General features: G+C 48.9%; 1 protein-coding gene across 1 annotated transcript; it reads left to right on the top strand.

Moving 5' to 3' along the window:
* Nucleotides 1-4,739: 4,739 nt before the first annotated feature.
* MKS1 (MKS transition zone complex subunit 1) lies at nucleotides 4,740-17,562 on the top strand. Its single transcript, XM_030962898.1, has 17 exons — nucleotides 4,740-4,867; nucleotides 4,940-5,153; nucleotides 5,940-6,095; nucleotides 6,463-6,560; nucleotides 6,725-6,853; nucleotides 7,177-7,281; nucleotides 7,980-8,088; nucleotides 8,958-9,014; nucleotides 9,930-9,972; nucleotides 10,461-10,523; nucleotides 11,573-11,643; nucleotides 12,403-12,466; nucleotides 13,933-14,040; nucleotides 14,564-14,697; nucleotides 15,380-15,462; nucleotides 15,553-15,650; nucleotides 16,099-17,562. The coding sequence occupies exons 1-17, from the start codon at nucleotides 4,770-4,772 to the stop codon at nucleotides 16,203-16,205; spliced, it is 1,737 nt and encodes a 578-aa protein (XP_030818758.1). The 5' UTR covers nucleotides 4,740-4,769; the 3' UTR covers nucleotides 16,206-17,562.
* Nucleotides 17,563-19,555: the final 1,993 nt, after the last annotated feature.

The following is a 19,555-nucleotide window of genomic DNA, read 5'->3' as shown; positions in this document are numbered from 1 at the left end:
TCTTCATCCTGGGCTTCACTGCACATTTGCATCACCTTAGGACCTCATGTGACTGGGTAGCAGCCACCTCTGAAAAATAAGACAATGAATGTAACACCATCATCAACCCCTTTCCCACACTAGCATTGCCTGAGCCCCATGGACTTTGTGCAGCTGGAGATTTCTTCCAAGCAAACTTCAAATGAATTATTCTCCTTCCAGCTGCTGGAGGACAGTGAAACCCATGGGAGCAGCCACTGTCCTCAGCACCCACTGTAGAAATAAGCCACACAATGCCCCAGGGACCAGCCATTCTTGCACAGATATTTTAGAGGCTGAGACCTTGCACTGCACAGGGCCCAAAAGCTGCTGGAGAAACGGAAAGTCCCAAGTTTTTTATTCTTGGCAGAAATTTCTGCCCATCTTGAAAAAAGAAAATAGGAGGATATCACAGATCACACTGCACAGACCCTGTTATAGCTTTGGAATAAGTCTGCTGTGGTCAATTTTCAGGGTGTTATTGTTAGTCACCTGTAATTTTCTTGGGGTCTCACCCTGGAATCAATCCATCACCTGCAAACCTCACCAACTATTTGAAAAGAGTTTAAAACTGTCAGGTAATTCTGATAGTGGAGAATTTTATTTGGAGTCCAGAAAAAGGAGGAGCCAGGAAACAAGGAAGAAAGCCTCCCAGTTTTTTCCCTATATCCTAAGACAGCTGGCAGTGCATTTGTGTAAAGGATTTACAATCCATGGACACAAAAAACACAGCAGGAGGAGATGGGTGTTTTGTTGTTGTATGAGTGCTGCTGAGCAAGGGCATGGGCCACAGACAGTGCAGCACATTCCCAACTGAGAGAGGCTTTAGCATGGAAAAAGCACCAAGTGCCAACAGTGCTGTGTATTTAATTCAGAGTAGTTCTACAGTTCTTATAAAGACTCAGAAGTTATAACGTGGGGTCCTACTCATGCTCTCAGCTGAGAGGCTTTTTCCTAGCTGGCAAGCAGAAGGAGCTAGAACTAGCTAGAACTGCCACTACCTTTCCAGCACCTGCACAGGAGCTTGAAGTGAAGGAAAAAATTCAAGCAAAGCCATCTTGGTAATGCTTCTCAAGTCCTGACCCTGCAGCAGAAAGCCTGGAAGCTTCAAGATCCTCCCTTCTGCTCTGCATTTGTCATGGGAGGTGGAATTAACCCCATCAGAGATGGCATTCTGATTTCTTTACAACCTGAAATACCTTGTGGGGTAGGAGTTATGCCAGGAGGGAATTCCACTCCTCTGGCCACAAAGCAGAGGTGTTCCTGGGAATCTCAGCAGCCGTAGCATTTAGGGAACACCGTGGTCCCTGCCCACAGAACCCTCACAGCCAGCGAGGGATGAGGCAATGGGATCCCAGCATTCAGCCAGTCTCACTTGCTGGCAGTGTAACCATACCTGGACTGGGGTCTGTAGCACTTGTGTAACCTTGTCTTCAGCTGTATTTATATCAATACCATTATGTGTGACAGTCCCTCCATCTGTCATGCTACCATGATTGGTCACAGTGTCACTCGCTGCATCTGATTCTGACTGTGTAAAGGGAAATGTTATCTGTGAATGTACATGTGTCACAAGGAAATTATTATGAAAAGTCATCAATATGGGGCTGACTAAAAGCATTTTATTAATGACCAAATGATTATCTAATGGTAATTAATCAATGACTGAATGAAAATAAGGGAGTAATCAAATAATGAGCAATCAAGAATTGAATATTTGTTATACAGGGATTTTGACTATGGTTTGAAGATTACCTAAATGATAGTGTAGACAATAAATTATTATTTATGTGAAAATTTAGACAATGATTTAGTGCTCAAACACTCTGCTACCTACTCCACTTGTCATAATTAAGCTATAGCTGGTTATATAGAAGGTGCTGGCCCTGACAGCTGTGAGGGCTTGCTCTTGTGGTCAGAGAGCCCTGGAGACTCTCTGGTTGCCAGATGCATGGAAAAAACCACAGGACATGGCTGAGGAGCATCCCACCACACCTCTGTGTCCCAGTGGGTGTGTCAGATGTGCAGCAGCCAAAGCTGGCCAAGCCAGAGCTCCCACCACCGTGCTCTTCCCAGCCCCACAGAAAACACCACCTCAGTTCCCTTCTGGGCTGCCTAGGTGATCCAAAGAGAAGGCAGAGGGAAGGGCTGGTGTTGCAGCACCACCTGGGTCTGTCAAGGCTGGACTGGGCACATCCCAGTGCTAAGCCAGCCCTGCTGAAGGAGCACTCAGCACTGCCACAGTCTGCAGTGCTCTCTGGAGGAGATGTTCTCCATGCCTGGGCTTTGCAGCATCTTGGATGAGATGTTTCACATTGCTCCAGGACTGGCAGCTGCACAGGGTACTCAGGTCTGCTGCAGAGGACTTCTGCACTGATCCCTTGGCTTTGAGTGAGGATACCCCCCAGACCTTGCTCACCCCCAGGACTGTGCCTGCCTGCCCAGGACAACAGGCACAGTGTCCTCCCTGCCCTGACAGGTGGGGAAATACAGGCACAGAATAGGGAGAGAGGGAGGAAAAAGAATATCACCAGTCTGCAGATCTTGAGCTGGTCCTGCCACATGGTGTGTCCAGATCTGGGGCTGAGAGACAAAGAAAAGACACAGAAGGAGAGGAAGGAGCAAGGCAGGGTGGGGAGGGGGAAGGAGATGAGATCCACTTCCTTTTATAATTCACCTGGGTGCCTGCCTCTTATGCAAACTAGATTTTTCACCTGTTTCGTTGGTGCATGCACAGCCATTCTCCAGGTAGTGACCTGGGGGTGGGGACTGAGCATGACTCTCAAGGCAGAGCAGGAAGCTGGCGCAGAACAGCGCTGCCCCACCTCTGCAGGATCCTCACTTTCCATCAGAACTTTCCTGTTTTAACAAGAAATATCTGAGATAAAACATGTTCAGGCCTGGTCGTCCGCAGTCCTGGAGCACATTGCTTAGGATTGCATCCAGAGGGTTCTGGAATATTTCCAGTGAGGGACACTCTACATCCTCTTCTGAGCAACCTGTTCAGTGCTTGGTGGCTCACACAGTAAATAAGTTCTGCCTTGTGTGCAGGTGTGACTTCATCTGCATTGATTTCTGCCCATTGCCTGTTTGCTCATTGCTCAGCACCACTGAGCAGAGGCAGACTCCATTCATCCTCTTTCCTTATCAAGAAAAACTTGCTCAAGATTAATTTCCTCCTCACTATTTTTTTTATAGTGGCTGTTTTCCAATGCCATTTGCAGACAGAATTGTGATAAATTCCTGTTGTCAATACACAGATTTCAATGGAAGAGTCTATTTCACAGCAGTAAAGTAACTGAATCCAAACAGAAGGGAAGGAAAAAAACCCCAAAAGCTACCACTAGTGCAGCCAAAAGTATGAGAGGTGCCCTCATGCAGTTTTGTTTCTAATGACAAATAACTTTGAAATCAACTAATCTCAAAAGCTTTCAAAGTTTTTATAGAGGGGGAAAGGGCTTGCTTCTGACACCATTTCTTTATGTTTGCAAGTCAGACTACTTAAAGGCTACTCACAGAAGGGATGATTTCTTAAGGGACAAAAGGATGCAAACAGAAAGGAAAACATGAATGGGACTCCAGTGGGACAGGAATATTTGAGACTGGGAAATACAAACATGTATATTCCTGACCCATGAATCTTTAACACAAAGCCAAAAAGGTGTATAGATTTTATTACTAACATCTTTTTGACAGGTATTAATTTTAACTGTCTGATATTAAATAGTATTAATTTTATACAGCTGGTGCACATGGATCAGATAACTTTTTAGGCCTCGGTGTGCTTGGTTTGTGGAAACCACTCTGCATCCTGCAGAGAAGAAACAATGTCTTCTTTCTTAAAACAGACTGTGTCTGTGTTTGGAGAGCTCCTAAAATTGGCAACAGAATGAGGGTACTGTTGGTGCCCATGAAGATCGAGGGACAGACTAGGAAGGGTCCCAGAGATGGGCAGGTTCAGGTGGCTCCTTACACACAGGTGTGGGCCTGGAGCTTGGGTTGCTGGAGATCCCTCAGCATTTCCCTGGGGCTGTTGGTTTGGGGGGCTTTGTCCTGGGGCCTCCTGTGGAGGGATGTGGCAGACTCCCCGTCACAGACAGGCTGTGTGTCCCTCACACAGAGGGATGTGGGAGACCCTTCCCTGGAGGCCCTGGGAGCCCCTGAGGGGCTCTGGGGAGCCGCACACACAAGGACATGGAGACCTCCCTATGGGGGTCATGAGGACCCTCAAACAGAGGCTGTGGGGAATCCCCCAGGGGCCTCGGGAGCCCTCACACGGAAGGGTGTGTGGGACCTCTACCCAAAGTGATGTGTGGGATAACTCCTCACATGGAGAGGTGTGTGGGACCCTCCCAACAAAAGGTGTACCCAAAGTGATGTGTGGGACCACCTCTCATACACTGTGGTGTGTGGGACCCTCCATCACACAAAGTGATGTGTGGGACCCTCCATTACCCAGAGTGGTGTGTGGGACCCTCCCTCACACAGAGTGATGTGTGGGACCCTCCCTCACACAGAAGGGTGTGTGGGACCCTCCATTACCCAGAGCGATGTGTGGGACCACCCCTCACCCGGAGGGGTGTGTGGGACCCCCCCTCACACGGAGAGGTGTGTACGACCTTCCCTCACACAGAGGATCTCAGGCGGAGCTTTGCGGGCTCCGTGCGCGGAGTGGGCCCGGCTGTGCGGGAGGCTCCGGCCGCGCGGGGGCGCTGCCCGCCCGTGTTCGCCGGTTTCCCCGGAGCGCGGCCATGGCGGGCGCGGCGCGGAGCGGGGGTAGCGCCGTGTGCCGCTCCCGGGACCCCGCCGTGTACCGCTCCCGGGATCCCGTCCGCAATCTGCGCCTACGGTGAGCGCCTGCCCGGCCCTAGCCCGGCTCCGCCGGCCCGCACAGCCCTGACGCTCCGCTCCTTCTCCGCAGGGTGCGAATCCAGCGGGTCGCGCCGGCCGGGCCTCTCCTGCCGCGGGTGCCGCCGCTCGCCGGCCCCGAGCGGCCGGGCCGGGCCGACCGCGCCGCCGATGCGGGAGCGGTGCCGCTGCGGGTGACCGCGGCCTCTCGCGCAGGCGCCCAGCGGCCCCCGGAGGACGAGGAGGAGGAGGTCGAGGTGGGGTGGCAGGAGAAGCTCTTCAGCCAGGTGGGTGCACGGAGAGGGGGGCGGAAGGGACTTCGCGGAATGGGTCAGATCGGAGGGAATCACAGGGATATCCATTCCGACTCCCCTGCTCAGGCAGGGACCCCGCAGCCCGCTGCTCAGGCTTGTGTCCTGAGCTGTGGCTTTGAAATACGTCCCTAGTGAGGGAGACTCCACGCCCTCTCTGGGCAGCCTGGTCAGAGCTTGGTAACCGCACAGGGAAGTTCTTCCTTGTGTTCAGGTGGAACTTTCATCAGTTCCTGCCCGTTCCATTTGTCCTGTTACTGGTCTCCAAGTAGCAGAGCCTCGTCCATGCTCTGACCCCTCCTTTCAGACACTGACAGACAGGGATGAGGTACCCTCTCAATGTCTCTTCTCGAGGCTGAACAGCCCCAGCTCCCTCCGCTTTTCATCGTAAGAAAGGTGTTCCTTGATGAACTTTGTCACCCTCTCCTGAACCTGCTCCAGGAGCTCCATGTGTCTCCTGTCCTGTCCAGAACTGGGCAGGCTTGGGGGAGCTTCCTGACACCCCCTTTTGTGCACCTCACTGTGGGGTTCCTTGTTTCAGGGCAAGCTACTGTGCCCAAGGCTTTCCAGGTGGGCATCAGTGGGGCTGCTGGCTGCCACATGCCTGAGCAGTGTTGGAGCTGCTCTGGAGCTTGGTTTATTTTCTGAGATTCCCAAAGAGTCTTGTCTCTGGTGTGGCTTTGGAAAAAAGCTGAAAAATATTTGTGGCTTTTCCAAAGCTGGTGAAAGGAGCTGTTTGTGCTTTACTTGTGGTGCTGTCAGTTTGAGGTGGATCTGTACCTGAATGAGTCGGCCTGCCAGACTCCCCTGGACTGGCAGTACCATGAGGAGATCCGGAAACTGGAGAAGGCTGGAGGTCGGAAGAACTGTCGCATCTTCACCTACACCGACCACGACCGATTCACCAACCTAGAGGAGGTACCAGCTCTTAGTTACTCTGTGTCTGTCACAACTTCCAGTCCTACTGCAGAGGGAACATTTCTGGGTTCTCAGCTGGGCAGATACCCCGAGTGCTGGAGAGCACAGTGCTGCAAAGCAATTTCCCCTGGTGCCTGAGACCTGGGGTGGGATGTCAGAGGGACTTGGCTCTGTAGGAACACTGCTCTGTAGGAGTCCTGCTGGGTGGAGTGAGCTGTATTTTGTCACCAGAACAATGAAGGAATTCTGCAGTCATTTAGCAAGTTGTCCTTGCACATGGTTGTGTGCATATCTGTTCCCTCCTCTAAGAAGAGAGCTGTGTTTGGGAAAGATGTCCAGTTAAGCTAGTTCCTGTCTGTTCTTCCAGCTCTGCCAGAAGGTAACAGACTCGGATCATGAAGAGCCATCGTATCTGGTCGAGAGGATGGCCAATGTGAGGAGGAGAAGGCAGGACCGTAGGCCTGTGTGAGTTCAAACTCGGTCTTGGAGCTTGTTCATGCAGGTTGCATTGTGCCTGGTCTGTGGGAGCTGGTGGCTTGTGCTGTATCACACATGTAATCCAGCTCTGTGACTCCTCATCATGGTGGGTTTGAGGTGAGCTGTGACTGGTGCTGTTCTCTTGTTGACAGAGAAGCAAGTTCTCTGAAGTCAAAAATCATCACCTGGGAACCTTCAGAAGAATTTATAAAGAACAATCATGTAATTAACACACCGGTCCAGACCATGTACATCATGGGGGACTTGGGACCTTATGGGAAGTAAGTAAAATCCTGAAGTGATCATAATTTTCCAAAAGAAAAAAATCCATCTTTCCTCCTTACTCAAAACTCCTGTTTCTTTCATTAGTTAAGGGGGGAGAATTCCAAGAGCTCAGTAATGTGGGCTGCAATTTATTTCTGCCTCTTTCTTCAGTTGGGAGGTAGCTGAGTGTGTGCATCCAAAAGGTTTCTAAACCAGTGTAGGAAAGTGTGTATGTGTTCCCTTCTGTACCCCCAAGTTCCTTTACCAGATCTGGTGTTCCAGAGCAAGAGAGTGTCCGTGTTCTCTGTTCAGACTGTGTTTTCCTGGTGTCCTCCTTCAGGCTTGGTCAGAGGGAGTACGAAAATGTGCTTTGCACAATCAAGGTGGATGGCAACGGGGTGATCACAGTGAAGCCTGACTTCACTGGCACCAAAGGACCCTACCGGTGAGTGGAACAGAGCTGGGACCTCTCCTGGGACTGGGGGCTGAAATGGCTGTTTTCCTGCCCACCCTTTGGGCAGGGGATCAGCACTTAAATTGAGAAATATTTATTTCAGAGATTTCTAGGGAAATATTATTGTGTGCTTATGCTCAGTGTCACTGTGTGTGTGCTATGCGGGGCTTTGGGGCAGGTCTCTAGGGATGCAGGTTATCATGGAATCATGGAATGGTTTGGGTTGGATGGGACCTTAAAGCCCATCTTGTTCCACCCCCTGCCATGGGCAGGGACACTAAACCAGGCTGCTCCAAGCCCTGTCCAACCTGGCCTTGGGCACTTGCAGGGATGGGGCAGCCACAGCTGCTCTGGGCAACCTGTGCCAGGGCCTGCCCACCCTCAGAGGGAAGAATTTCTTCCTAATACCCATCTAACCCTGCCCTCTGTCAGTTTGAAGCCATTCCCCCTTGTTCTATCACTACATCCCTTGTAAAATTACGTTATGCATGTGGTGGATGCAAGCAAGTCTTCTATTTTGAGGGAATGATGCTGGCAGATACCTGGGAGTGAGGAGAGGGCTGTGAGTGCCCTTGTCTCACTGCACAGGCTGGGTAGAGGGGACATTGGGTCAGGAGGGCCCCATTGGTACCTGTGCCTATTCTGTGCATAATGGGGGAGTTTTTCCCATGTGTTTTGGGGCTGTGCAGGATCGAGCTGGATGGAGAGAAGCGAGAGGTGTGGGAATACAGCATTGAGAATGCGTCTGCCCAGGTGCAGCCAGAGGAGGAGGAGCGTGAGCAACGTGTGTTCAGAGAAGTAAGTACTGGCCACAGAGCATATTCACTAGTTCTGAGAAACAGAGGCAGCTCAGATCATCATGGAGATGTAACTGGTGCTCTGCACACCTGAAGGGACAAAATGTCACTGCCCTGAGCCTCGTCATGCTCAGGGATCTGAGAACTACAGCAAATACTCTCTGCTTCATCCCTTATTCCTTAAAGAGGCCTTGTCTGTAGTTGCCCTGCCTCCGGCTGCACTGCTTTAGGGGTGAGAGCTGATGCAAGAACCCACCCAACTCCATGCCTTCCTAGTGTCACCTGCCAGTGTTTTCCCTTCCCTTTTGAGCAGTGGGCAAACCCTTTCCTTAATCTTCCTCTTGCTGCCTGTATATTTATTAAATGATGCCTTGTTATCTGTAATGTCCCAGGATATTGGGATCTCATTTCACATCTTGATTTTTCTGAATTGCCTTTTTGTCTCTTGACAGTTTATGAAAGTACTTTTTGGTTTTGATTTTTATTTGTGCATTTCTTTACTGGTTTTGTGGTCACCAAGGAAGTCATGATTTCACTACACTGATCTCTGCCTGACCATTTCCTTGAAATAGTCTGTACCTGTGGTTTTCAGATATCATTTAAGATCTGATTCTTCAGAGCTTCTTTTCCCTTAAAACTCGCCTTGGAGAACCAAAGCTGAAGTTCTGTGCAGTGTTAGCAGTTATGCATCTGTGTTCTATTAGATAATTATATTCTCCATATTTGTTGTAACAACCCCACATATGCTAAGCCTGGTAATGACTTGAATTTAAATTATATACAGTTTAAGTTTTGCAGTAGATAGCAGCAGATATAGTCAAAATGCCACTCTTTTTGTTGTTGTTGTTGTTGTTGTGTGTGTGTTTCCAGCTGTACGGGCGGCACAGGGATTACCTCAATGGGCTCGTGGGCTCAGACTTTGAAATGGTGAGTTCCAGAGGCACTGCCAGGGACTGGGGCTCTGTTGTCTTTGGGGTCTGCTGACCTGGCTCACACAGTTTGCACTTGCAGCACAGTCTCCAAAGACTGTTTTACTCTGGAGGGGCGTGGGCAGGTTTTACCTTGTGGCTTCAAGCAGGAAATTGAGTCAGAAGGGACAAGTGGCAGTGGATTTGGGGTCTGCAGAGATCCATCCTGCCCGTTCAGGGCCTGCTGAACACTGCTGTCTCTGTGAGGCTGTGTGCAGCGCCTCAAGGCTGTGATTCTAGTACTTTTGAGAAGGAAGGAGGGTTTATGTCTTCAGGGACAGTGATTGCTGTTAACTTCTTCAGTGTCAAACAGCTCTATGTGCCACTTTGTGCAAATAAACAGCCCCTCTCACACTCATGCACTTTCCATTCTCACTGAATTATCCAAACTGCAATCTTTTGTTTTGCTCAAATGCTGTTTGCCAATACAGTGAATACAAATCAGTGAAATACAATACAAAACAGTGAAAGTTGTGCTTTCCAGTACTTTGATAGAGTGTCTCAGTGCTTCCCCCTGCTCCCTCACCTTGGTCAAATGCAGGAACATGACAGAACCAGGACTGTGATTTCTGCAAGTGACTTCTCACTGTGTGTTTTATCAATCTTGACATCTGTAAGAGACCTGTTTACAGAACAGTAAACTCCTGCAGGCTGGGCTTTGGGGGGTTTGGTCTCTTTAGAGCCTCTTTCCAGAGGGACTGTTCACTTCTGGAAGGGATAGGACAAATCATGCCTCCTCCCTGGCCAGAACAGTAAATCATTCATGTCCAAAAACCCATGAAATACCTGTGTGAGATGCTTTTGGGAAGGAATTGTTGAGGTTGCACCAATGGTTGGTGAGCTCTTTATCTTGTTTATCTGCTAATTTTTCCAGCCTCTTCCTGGTACTCTGAGACTTTTTGTGAATGGAGAAATAGGTGAGTCCTTATTCTAAACAGAGCCAGTGTGGGTGTGCTAGGATGGCTGAGGGTATGATCCAAGGATTTTTGAATCCCTTGATTCAAGAGGCCCTAGAATCCTTTACTTCCTCCTTCTCCTCCCTGTTTCCTGCAGACTAATCCCTTGAGAGGCATTTACAGGTTGGAGGTTACAAATGCTGTAGCTGTTCTAAGAAGGCATAGATCTTAAAAAAGGAGAGCAGATTGCTATAATATCTATTAATTTCCCAAAGAAACCAATTAAATGTGTGAACTCCCTCATCTGGTTAGTAAAACAGAGACAGGGCTAGTCTGGAGGAGGAATCTTCTCTGTGGGCTATCTCCTGTTACTTTGAAGGCTTTTCCCAGCTTCCAGCAGTAACTGATTTTCCTTGAGGTTATTGGTGGTGGCTCTCCCAAAAACCTACAGTGAATGCTGGAAGAATTTGTATGGAATCAAACAGCTGAAGTTCATTCTCTCTCCTCAGTTTCAGCTCAAGGCTATGAGTATGACAACCTTTATGTGCATTTCTTCCTGGAGCTGCCTGACCGTGAGTATTCACATTCCCAGCCACATCACAGCAGCTGGAGAGGTGAAACAGGCTTTGGCTGGTCCAGCAGACCAGCTCTGCTGGGAGTCAGCAAAAATTAATGTTGAGGCTGGGATCTAGTCAGAGGCTTTCAGAGCTAAAATGGCAGAACTCAGCTCAGGCTGGTACACAGAGGTCGTGGTGACCAGTCTGTCCAAACTTCATTCCTTATCTTGCAGAGAACAGCCTTCCTGTGCTCCCCACCCCAGTGACCTTGTCTGATTTCAGTGCTTGCCATCATGCTTTGTGCTGATATTAACATATTAAATTTTGATGGATAAATAAGGCTCCCAGCACATACATGCATATCCTGCTGCATGTTTAATTCTCCTAAAGCTATGGCTCTGCCTCCCCTCTCTGGGTATATCTGTCAAGATACCACTTCTGCTGCTCAGTACATTTAGATAAGGCTCTGCTTTTCTCTTGACCTGAGTTGGTGCTTTTCATGGACAGTTCAGGGTGTTCTAAAGAGCAGTGCCTGCAACAGGACAGGGAAAAGTCATTTGAGGAGCAGCTGAGAGAGCTGGGAGGGCTCAGCCTGGGGAAGGGGAGGCTCAGGGGGACCTTCTCACTCTACAACACCCTGAGAGCAGGGTGGAGCCAGGTGGGGTCAGGCTCTGCTCCCAGACAAGTAACAGGACAAGAGGAAACAGCTTCAAGTTGCACCAGGGGAGGTTCAGGTTGGACATGAGGAAGAATTTCTCTATGGAAAGGGTGGTCAGGCATTGGAAGGAGCTGCCCAGGGCAGTGGTGGAGTTCCCATCCCTGGAGGTACCCAAAGAATGCCTGGAGGTGACACTCAATGGTAGACAAGGTGGGGATCAGTTACAGGTTGGATTTGATGATATTGGAGGGCTTTTCCAACCTTATTGATTCTGTGATTCTGTGAATGTCAGGGTGGGTGACTTTACTTTTTACCCCAGTCATCAGTCATCACATTCTCCTTTGAGCTGCTCTGGTTTGTGAGTTTGGCCTCACCCCAAGCCTTCATCTTCTCCTGTCCTCTGCAGAGTGGTCAAGCTCCCCGTTCCAGCAGCTCTCAGGAGTGACACAGACCTGTGCCACCAAGGCAGTGGGCTGGGTAAGGACACTTTCAGACCTGCAGAGCAATTTGAACAGGCAGTCTCTGGAGTGGAACATGTGTAACAAACTACAGATATATTCAGCAAATGTTCTGAGTTGGGGGCTTCTTTCAAAACCGGAGCATGTTTGGGATTCTCTTTATTCTAATTGTGCTTGTCATTTTTTCAAGGGTCCAAATAATTGTCTCCAAATAAAACTGAATCAAATAAAACTACTCCCAAGCATTTTCTGGAATCTCACTTTTTTATTCATTCTTGCTGTCTGATTGCCCTTGGAGCTTTGATTTTTATGTTCTCCAATGCTCTGAGTTAACCAAGCACTGTTCCATCTTGCCTGGGGCAGGAATGTGCAGAGACTCTACATTGATTTTGAATTTTATCAGCTTTTTAATGTATTTTATATGTTTTCATATTACAAAAATAGTTATCATACAACATTTTAGTAATACCATTGTTTGAGTTACTCTGCTTGGCTTGGCTCCTGTAAAGTTTGAGGCTGCCCTGTAGTTATGCAATTGACTGAGTTTGCCTTTGAGGTGTGTCACTCCTCTTTTCCATTATTTTCAACATCCTATCCCATCAGCGTGGCACTAGGGAGTGTATGCAGGTCCATCCCATGTTAGTGGGATGTAATTGATCTTTTTGGGCTGCATCACCTGCTTTCTACCATTAATTCCTTTCTCCCAGCTCTCTATGCCCTCTGCAGTGCTGGTGATGAATTCTCCAGGAATCTGATCTCTGCCCTGTTCTTTTTTTAGGATAATGTGGCATACTTCTGCTACCCCTTCACTGTGGAGATGTTTTACACCCAAGAAGATGAAGGTGTGTTTTCCTGTTACTCTGAAATCCTTTGGTCCCACTGTAGCTGTCATGCTGTCTGTCCTGTTGGAGATGAAAGGATAGAGGGAAATGTTTCTGGTTCAACACAAGTTCACCCTGTCACCACGCAGCCCCTGGACACATCCTGTGTTTGCCCAGGAATCCATTAGCATTTTTATGGATTCATTGATGTTGCCCTGTTTCTAGGCTGTAGGCAGCTTCATCCAGTTGGAAAACTGCTTGGATCTTGGCTTGTCTCTTTAAACCTGGAGTGCAGGGCTGTGTTGCTGTGCCTGCACAGAGCCCTGGGATGCTGCAGCTGGAGAACCAGGCAGCTTTTTTATACACAGCTAAAACTCTGTGCTGAGTCTTACATTTGTAGACGTGCTCAGTGACCTGTATAATCCCTAGATAGTTCATGTCACTTTGAAACTTCAACTCTATTTTAAGCTGAGCTTCTGCCTGTTCCTGCTGCTTCTTCACCAATCCTATTGCTCTGTGGATGCAATTGCTGGGGACAGCACTGTGGCATGCCTTGCCACTTGAATCCAATGTACACTTTGGATCTGGGTATTCAACCAACACTAATGAATTTTCAGACTAGAAGAAACAAAATGATTTTGTTTCACTGTGAAAAAAAGAAATGCTTGGAGAGATTTGGAGAATCCAAGGTAATATTCCCCCAATAACAGTGGGAAAGGTCAGAGATAAACAGGTTCTGCTGTTTGGCTTCAGATCATTCACAAAAGGTTGTCTTGACTGCTCAAAGATAATTGAAAGCCCAGTCTGGACTTGCTCTTAAAGAATTTTCCCTAATTTTTATCTTCAATAATTCTGTTTTCAGCCTCAAATCTGAGGGTTCAGGTTTTACAGGGGAAACTAATCAACCATAAATCTTTGTTAGTCATTGTAGAAGAAATACAGAAAGGACTGTGGTGGAAGGGTGCTGGAGTGTGTTCAGAGAGGGAGCAGAACTGGGGGAAGGGTCTGGAGCACAAGGAATAGCTGAGGGAGCTGGGCAGACTCAACCTGAAGAAAAGGAGGCTCGAGGAGGACCTTCTCACTCTCTACAATTCCCTGACAGGAGGGTAGAGCCACCTGGGGATTGGGCTCTACTCCCAGACAGCAAGGAGCAGGACAAGAGGAAACCTCAGGTTGCTCCAGGGGAAGTTCAGGCTGGGCACTAGGAGGGATTTCTTCCCATAATGGGTGTCAGGTTGCCCAGGGAGGTGATGGAGTCCTCATCTCTGGAGGTGTCCAAGGAGTGACTGGAGGTGGCACTCAGTATTCCATACTGAGTGAGAAGGTGGGAATTGGTCACAGGTTGGGCTCAATGATCTTGGAGGTCTTTCCCAAGCTAAATGATTCTCTGATTCTTTGGCTTCCTACTAGTGGAGTTGGGCATTTAGCATTCTTTTTCTGACTGATAGTCTCATTCGCAAAGCTGTGACTTCCTCCCCATCTTGCAGACAGTCTCCCTCAGTGGCCTGTTCTGTACTTTGAGGTCCTATCCCTGGACTTCTGGCAGAGGTATCGTGTGGAAGGATATGGGTCCTTGGTGCTGCCAACGTGTCCAGGTAAAGCATCCTTGGGACATTGTGTTAATTGTCTGGGAGAATGAGTTGGGTGATTCCTCTTGGGAGGTGATTCAGGCAGTCCCAGGGACTTGGTGTACTGAAGGGAGCAGTCAGCTGTCTGGGGTGCAGCAAGGAAGGATGTGAGGCACATCTGGAGCTGCTGCCCTTGATCCTTTGATACTGCCATACTTTATCTGGTGTGATAAAGCTCTGGGGTGATGCTATGCATCCACCTGTACAATGGCAGTAACCCTCTGTGTCCCATGTGGGATCTGGGAGTGACCCCTGTGTGTTGTGGGGGGATGCGGCTGTTGGGCAGAGGGTACTTCCAGCATTGGCTGTGCGACTAGAATGGGCTGACTCAATGGGAACATGCTTTTAGAACATTTCTGATGCTGTGCAGTGTTTCCATTTCTAGACAGCTCTGGGTTGGGTCAGCAGGTATCCACCTGCCTTTGCTGTCCTCTGTGACTGAATAAATCACAGGTTACAGCAGCTAAGCTGTCCTCTTGTCCTGGGCCAGGTGTCCACATGCTCACCATCCCTACCTGGCGTCCTGTGGGTCTGGGACCTGTGGCTGAAATGAGGAGGTTTTTCATTGGGGGATCTCCTGAGCTGGAGGACTTAACCTACATCCGGATACCATCAACCTTCAAGGTGGGCTCAGCTGCAGAGTAGCCTCTTGCCAGGACGTGGTGCATTTTGCTCTTGGGTTCAGGTGTCCCATGGTCAGCCTGGACCAAATTTGAACAAGGATGAGCTGCTGGTCCTGTGCCTCTCACTAAAGAAATATCTCCTCTGCGAGTCTTGTAATCCTGAGCAGAGGAATGAGCGAACACTGAGGCAGAGCTGTGCCTTCTGCGGGGTGAGCAGCTTAGAGAAGTGGAGCGTGGGCCAAAGCCTTGGCTTGCCCTGCTTATACAGTGTTTGTCAGGTCAGCATTTGGTACCAGCTGTAGACTGCTCCTGAGTTTCTGTGAGGAATTTGGGCTGTTTTATGCCTGGAACAGCTTCCTGAAGCAAGAAGGTGATGGGTGTGAGGCAGGTAGAAACTTCATGTTCTTGAGTAAGTTGCAGAGGTGGCTGCTGGTGAATGAGCAGGGTGATGTTAGTGGCAGCTGTGTGTGGGAACAAGCCCTGAAGCGGTTGTTGAAACCCTGCCCCAGCACTGCACTGTCAGCTTGCAAGTGTTTAGGTCCTGCCCTGAACACAGCCTGGAGCTATGTGCCCTTCTTTCCAGCCTTGCAGGGAAGGGAGTACTGTGCCCACAGGAGTTTGTGCTCTGGTGGAACGTGCTTGTTTTCGCTGTGGGGTTGCTCTAACCTGTGCCATCCCTGCAGGGAAAGCGCTTGAGCCGCTTTGGTTTCCGGACAGAGAGCACAGGGAGTGTCACCTTCCGGCTCTGTTGCCTGCAGCAGTCCAGGTGAGTGCAGCAAAGGGAGTGTGAGCTCCACCAGCTCCATCTCCTGTGCTGGTTTTGGGAGCCCTGACCTGCTGGTGTGCTTCTGTGCAGAGCCTTTCTGGAGAACAGTGCCCTGAGACAGCGCATGCAGAGTGTCCTGGACCGACTGGGAGGCTTCAGCCAGCAGAGCTCTGTCTACAATGTTTTGGGTAGGGCCTTCAGTGTCATTCTGTCTTGGTGTGCTTTGGCTCCCTTTTTACAGAGTGGGCAGGGTATTTCAGGATAATCCATTACTGTGGGAGTGATTCCCCTCCCTGTGAGCTCTCACAGTCCATGACAGAGGTTAAATGTTCTGCTCTGAGCTGGAAACTTCAGGAGGCATCAGCTCTGAGCAGGCAGGAGTGGTAACCACTGTGTGAGGGCACAGCCTGGACTGGGCAGAGCTGGTGGCACTAAGGCACAGGCTCTCTCTGATTCCATTGTGGACAGAAATCAGAGAGCAGCAGGTGGAGCAGCACAGGTGCTTTGGTAGTGTAACGTATTCATAGAAAGTAGGATCCTGCACCAGGAGAGATGATGTTCACTGAAAAGACACATCCCTCCCCTTCCCTGAGGCTGTCTCATGCATTCTGGCCTGCTGTCACCTCTGTGTTGCAGAGGCTTTCCAGCGGGCACGGCGCCGGATGCAGGAAGCGCGGGAGAGCCTTCCCCAGGACCTCATCAGCACTTCTGCCTCTGCTCTGCCCCAGCCACTGGAGCCATGAGCCTCACCTCTGCTGCTGCTGCTTGGAGCACTTGGCATCCTCCCTCCAGCACAAGCTCCCACCCCTCAGCAGGAGTCCCAGTGCTGGTGCCTGGAAGCTTCAGAAGCCCTTTCTTTGTTGCTTTCCTTGGATGGGGGAGAGAGCTTGTAACACCTCCAGACCTAGAATCTGCATTTCCACAGGTATCTGTGGAAGGAGCCCTGTTTTTCAAGGCCCTTTGTTACCAGGCTCTAACATACAGCCAGTTTTTCACATTTCTTCTGAAATACTGGCATGGAACCTTTGAACCCTGTAACACCTTTTCAGGGATTGAAAAGGAAATAATGAGAAAAATTGTAAATTTAGTTTTCTTCTTAGAGAAGAGGGTGATGTTGAAGGCCAAGGCACGGATGCTTTTTGAGATTAATGGAATTAATAGATGACTTCTTGAGAAATGCTGATAATTGTTGTTACCTGTTTTGTACAGGACAATCAATAGTAAAATTCATCCATCCACCTCCACCTTAAGACTGATTCATTCCTAGAGAGAGAGCTCTCTGCCACATGTAATACATGAAATTAAAGCAAAGGAAGACAGATGGAGAGCTGGACAAAAGGATTACATTCTACATTTTCTTGTGTGCCCATAAGGTCTGGCTCTGCAGTGGTGAGCAGGAAGTTTCTTTGTTCAGGAACACAATTGAAAACACACCTTCCCCTTAGTTCACCACGGAGCTTTGGGGGTTGTAAGGTTTGCAGACAGTGAGAGCAGTTGATAACATTTGCACAGCAGCTGAACTTTGAACTGTTCAAGCTGTTCATTTGAGGTTGATATTTGTTGGTGGTTCGTTGTTGCATCTCTGATTGCAGAACACTGTGGTGCTTCCTGGGAAAGCTTGTGTTTACCCACTCTTTGCCAGTTTCTTCTGTTATTTTCTCTTTTTCTTTCCCCTGTTTTCATTTCTGTCTCAAGTTCAGAGGAACATAGCTCCCTGCAGACTGACAGTGCTGTGCTGGTTTGTGCACGAGTCACATTTCCATGTGTTTTCTGTTCCAAACAAAGGGTGGGAAGAGAAATCTCAAGCTCAGACCATGCAGGTTTGAATATGTCTGTGAATTTATGCTGATTCAGAGGCAGGATATGAAGTATGAATTGGCCATCCTTCTTTTGCTCTGCACGTTCCTCCTTCACAGGGAACATGAGACTCATGGTTGCAGCCCTTTGTGGTTATTGGAACATCCCCTTATTCCCTGGTGCTCCATTATTTTCCTCACTCCCTTCTTGCCATTTTGAGGTTGTCCCAGTCTTCAATGAGAAAACAAACTTAAAAAAAGAGTCAGCAACTCTCAGAGTTTGTTCTTCCTTGACCTTTGCTGTAATTCCTAGATCTGTCTGGCAGCTTGAGTCTGTCTGGCAATTGCAATTATAAATGGAATTTTGTTCACCTTCCTTGCCTGTTGCTCCTCATTTTGATGGAGGGGGTTACCAGGATGTGTTTGATGATGCTGGCCTGTGCAGCAGAGCAGTGTCCTTGGCCTGGAGCTGGGTGATGTGCCTGGTGCTGATGTGAGCACTCTGGAGGTACCACATGGTGCTGGAGCAGCAGAACTGATCTCTGTGTTTGTCATGGTCTGTGATGACTGACCCAGGAGGAAAAGCATTCAGTGAGTATGTAGAATTTGTTATCTCTTCATTTTAATTATTATTCATGTTGTGGCCTTGTGTGTTTATCACACTCATCTGGGTGTTTTTGTGGTGCTTACCACCAACAGCTGAACTGCATTTCTCTGAAATGCTTCTCAAGATGGAGTTAAAAGGTTATGAGAATAAATTTTTTTATCAATGAAGTAGCAAAACACTTGTTAAAAAATCTTTTAAATCAAGATTATGCCAATGGCAGATCCTGTTAGAGTGGAATTTTCTGATTAGGTCAGGTTCCTGACTCATTGCCCAGTTATTATGGCAGGATTTAATGTCCTGCGTGTGAGATGCACTAAGATGTACATAATTATATTATTATGCTACTTAGAATGCTGGATAGAGAAACTCACGAGGAAAATTTTAAAATTCAAAATCACTAGAACCAAGCAAGCAATTCTTCCAAAATAAGAGACTGCAGTTCTTGACTGTCATGCATGCAGCCTCCTTGGCCTGGCAGAATAAAATGGTGCTGGTAAAAGCTGGTTTGAAGAGACCCCTCAGCAAAGGCTCTTTGAATTTGCACTTTTTAAAATTAAACTAGCAAATTTCCATATACATGTACACATATGAAAATGTCACTGATCTTTTAGTCACAGCTGCCATTTGTGCTCTGAGCCTGCCAAGGAATCTGGCTTGGAGAGGAAGGGTGCACAGCTGGAACTGGAGATCACCAAGTTGATTAGAGTGATGGAACACCTTTCCTATGAGGAGAGGCTGTGAGAATTGGGGTTGTTCAGCCTGGAAAAGAGAAGAGCCGTGTTTGTTTAATTGGTGTTACCTAATTGTGGCCTTCCAGTTCCTGAGTGGAGCTGACAGGGAGATGGAGAGAAACCATTTACAAGGGCCTGGAATGACAGGACAAAGGGGAATGGCTTCCCACTGACAGAGGGCTAGGTTAGGTGAGATATTGGGAAGAAACTCTTCCCTGTGAGGGTGGGGAGGCTTTGGCAGAGCAGCTGTGGCTGCCCCATCCGTGCAAGTGTTCAAGGACAGCTTGGACAGGACTTGGAGCAACCTGGTCTAGTGGAAGGTGTCCCTGCCCATGGGATTGGAATGAAGTGAGTTTTAGGATCTCTTCCAACCCAAACAGTTCCATGGGTCTATGATTCTATGACTGGAGTGGGGTTGTGCATTTCCCAGGTGTGCACAGGAGGATTGAAGAGGAGATGGGCCCTGGGGACAGGCAGGAGGGGAGACCAGTGTCCTCCCTGGAGCCATGAGGAGGTCACTGCTGGAAGTGTCCCTACAGTTCTCACCAGAGGGGTGCCCATACAGGGAAACTCAACAAGAGAATTGAGAGGAAGGACTGTTGTGGGGGCACAAGAGCTTGGGATGGGTGGGCACGAGTTAAGGAGACAGGGGACCCCTGAACTGAAAGGGGAGAGCAGGAGGAGCCTGCAGCAGGCACAGGCCAGGAATTGCTGCAGATTCTTGGGGGTCCCACAGTGGGTCTAGCAGTGAGACTTGGGGGTCTGTGCATGGCTGGCAGCCCCCCAGCTCTGGCTACACCAGTTGCAGCAGCATAGCTGGTTTCTCTGGGGCTTTGTCTGCTTCTTCCTTTGAGCAGACTGGAGCTAGGATGGGTTTTTGAGAGCCAGCTGAACTTCCAGCTGAATGGGCATCTGTCCAAGGCTGAATCCAGCAGCCTCACCGGTGCTTTGGGCTGCCT

This window comes from Camarhynchus parvulus, chromosome 19 (genome assembly GCF_901933205.1).
Source record: "Camarhynchus parvulus chromosome 19, STF_HiC, whole genome shotgun sequence".
In the NCBI taxonomy this organism is placed as follows: Eukaryota; Metazoa; Chordata; class Aves; order Passeriformes; family Thraupidae; genus Camarhynchus; species Camarhynchus parvulus.
Note: the sequence above shows the minus strand (reverse complement) of the source record. Positions and strands in the feature narration are given on the sequence as shown.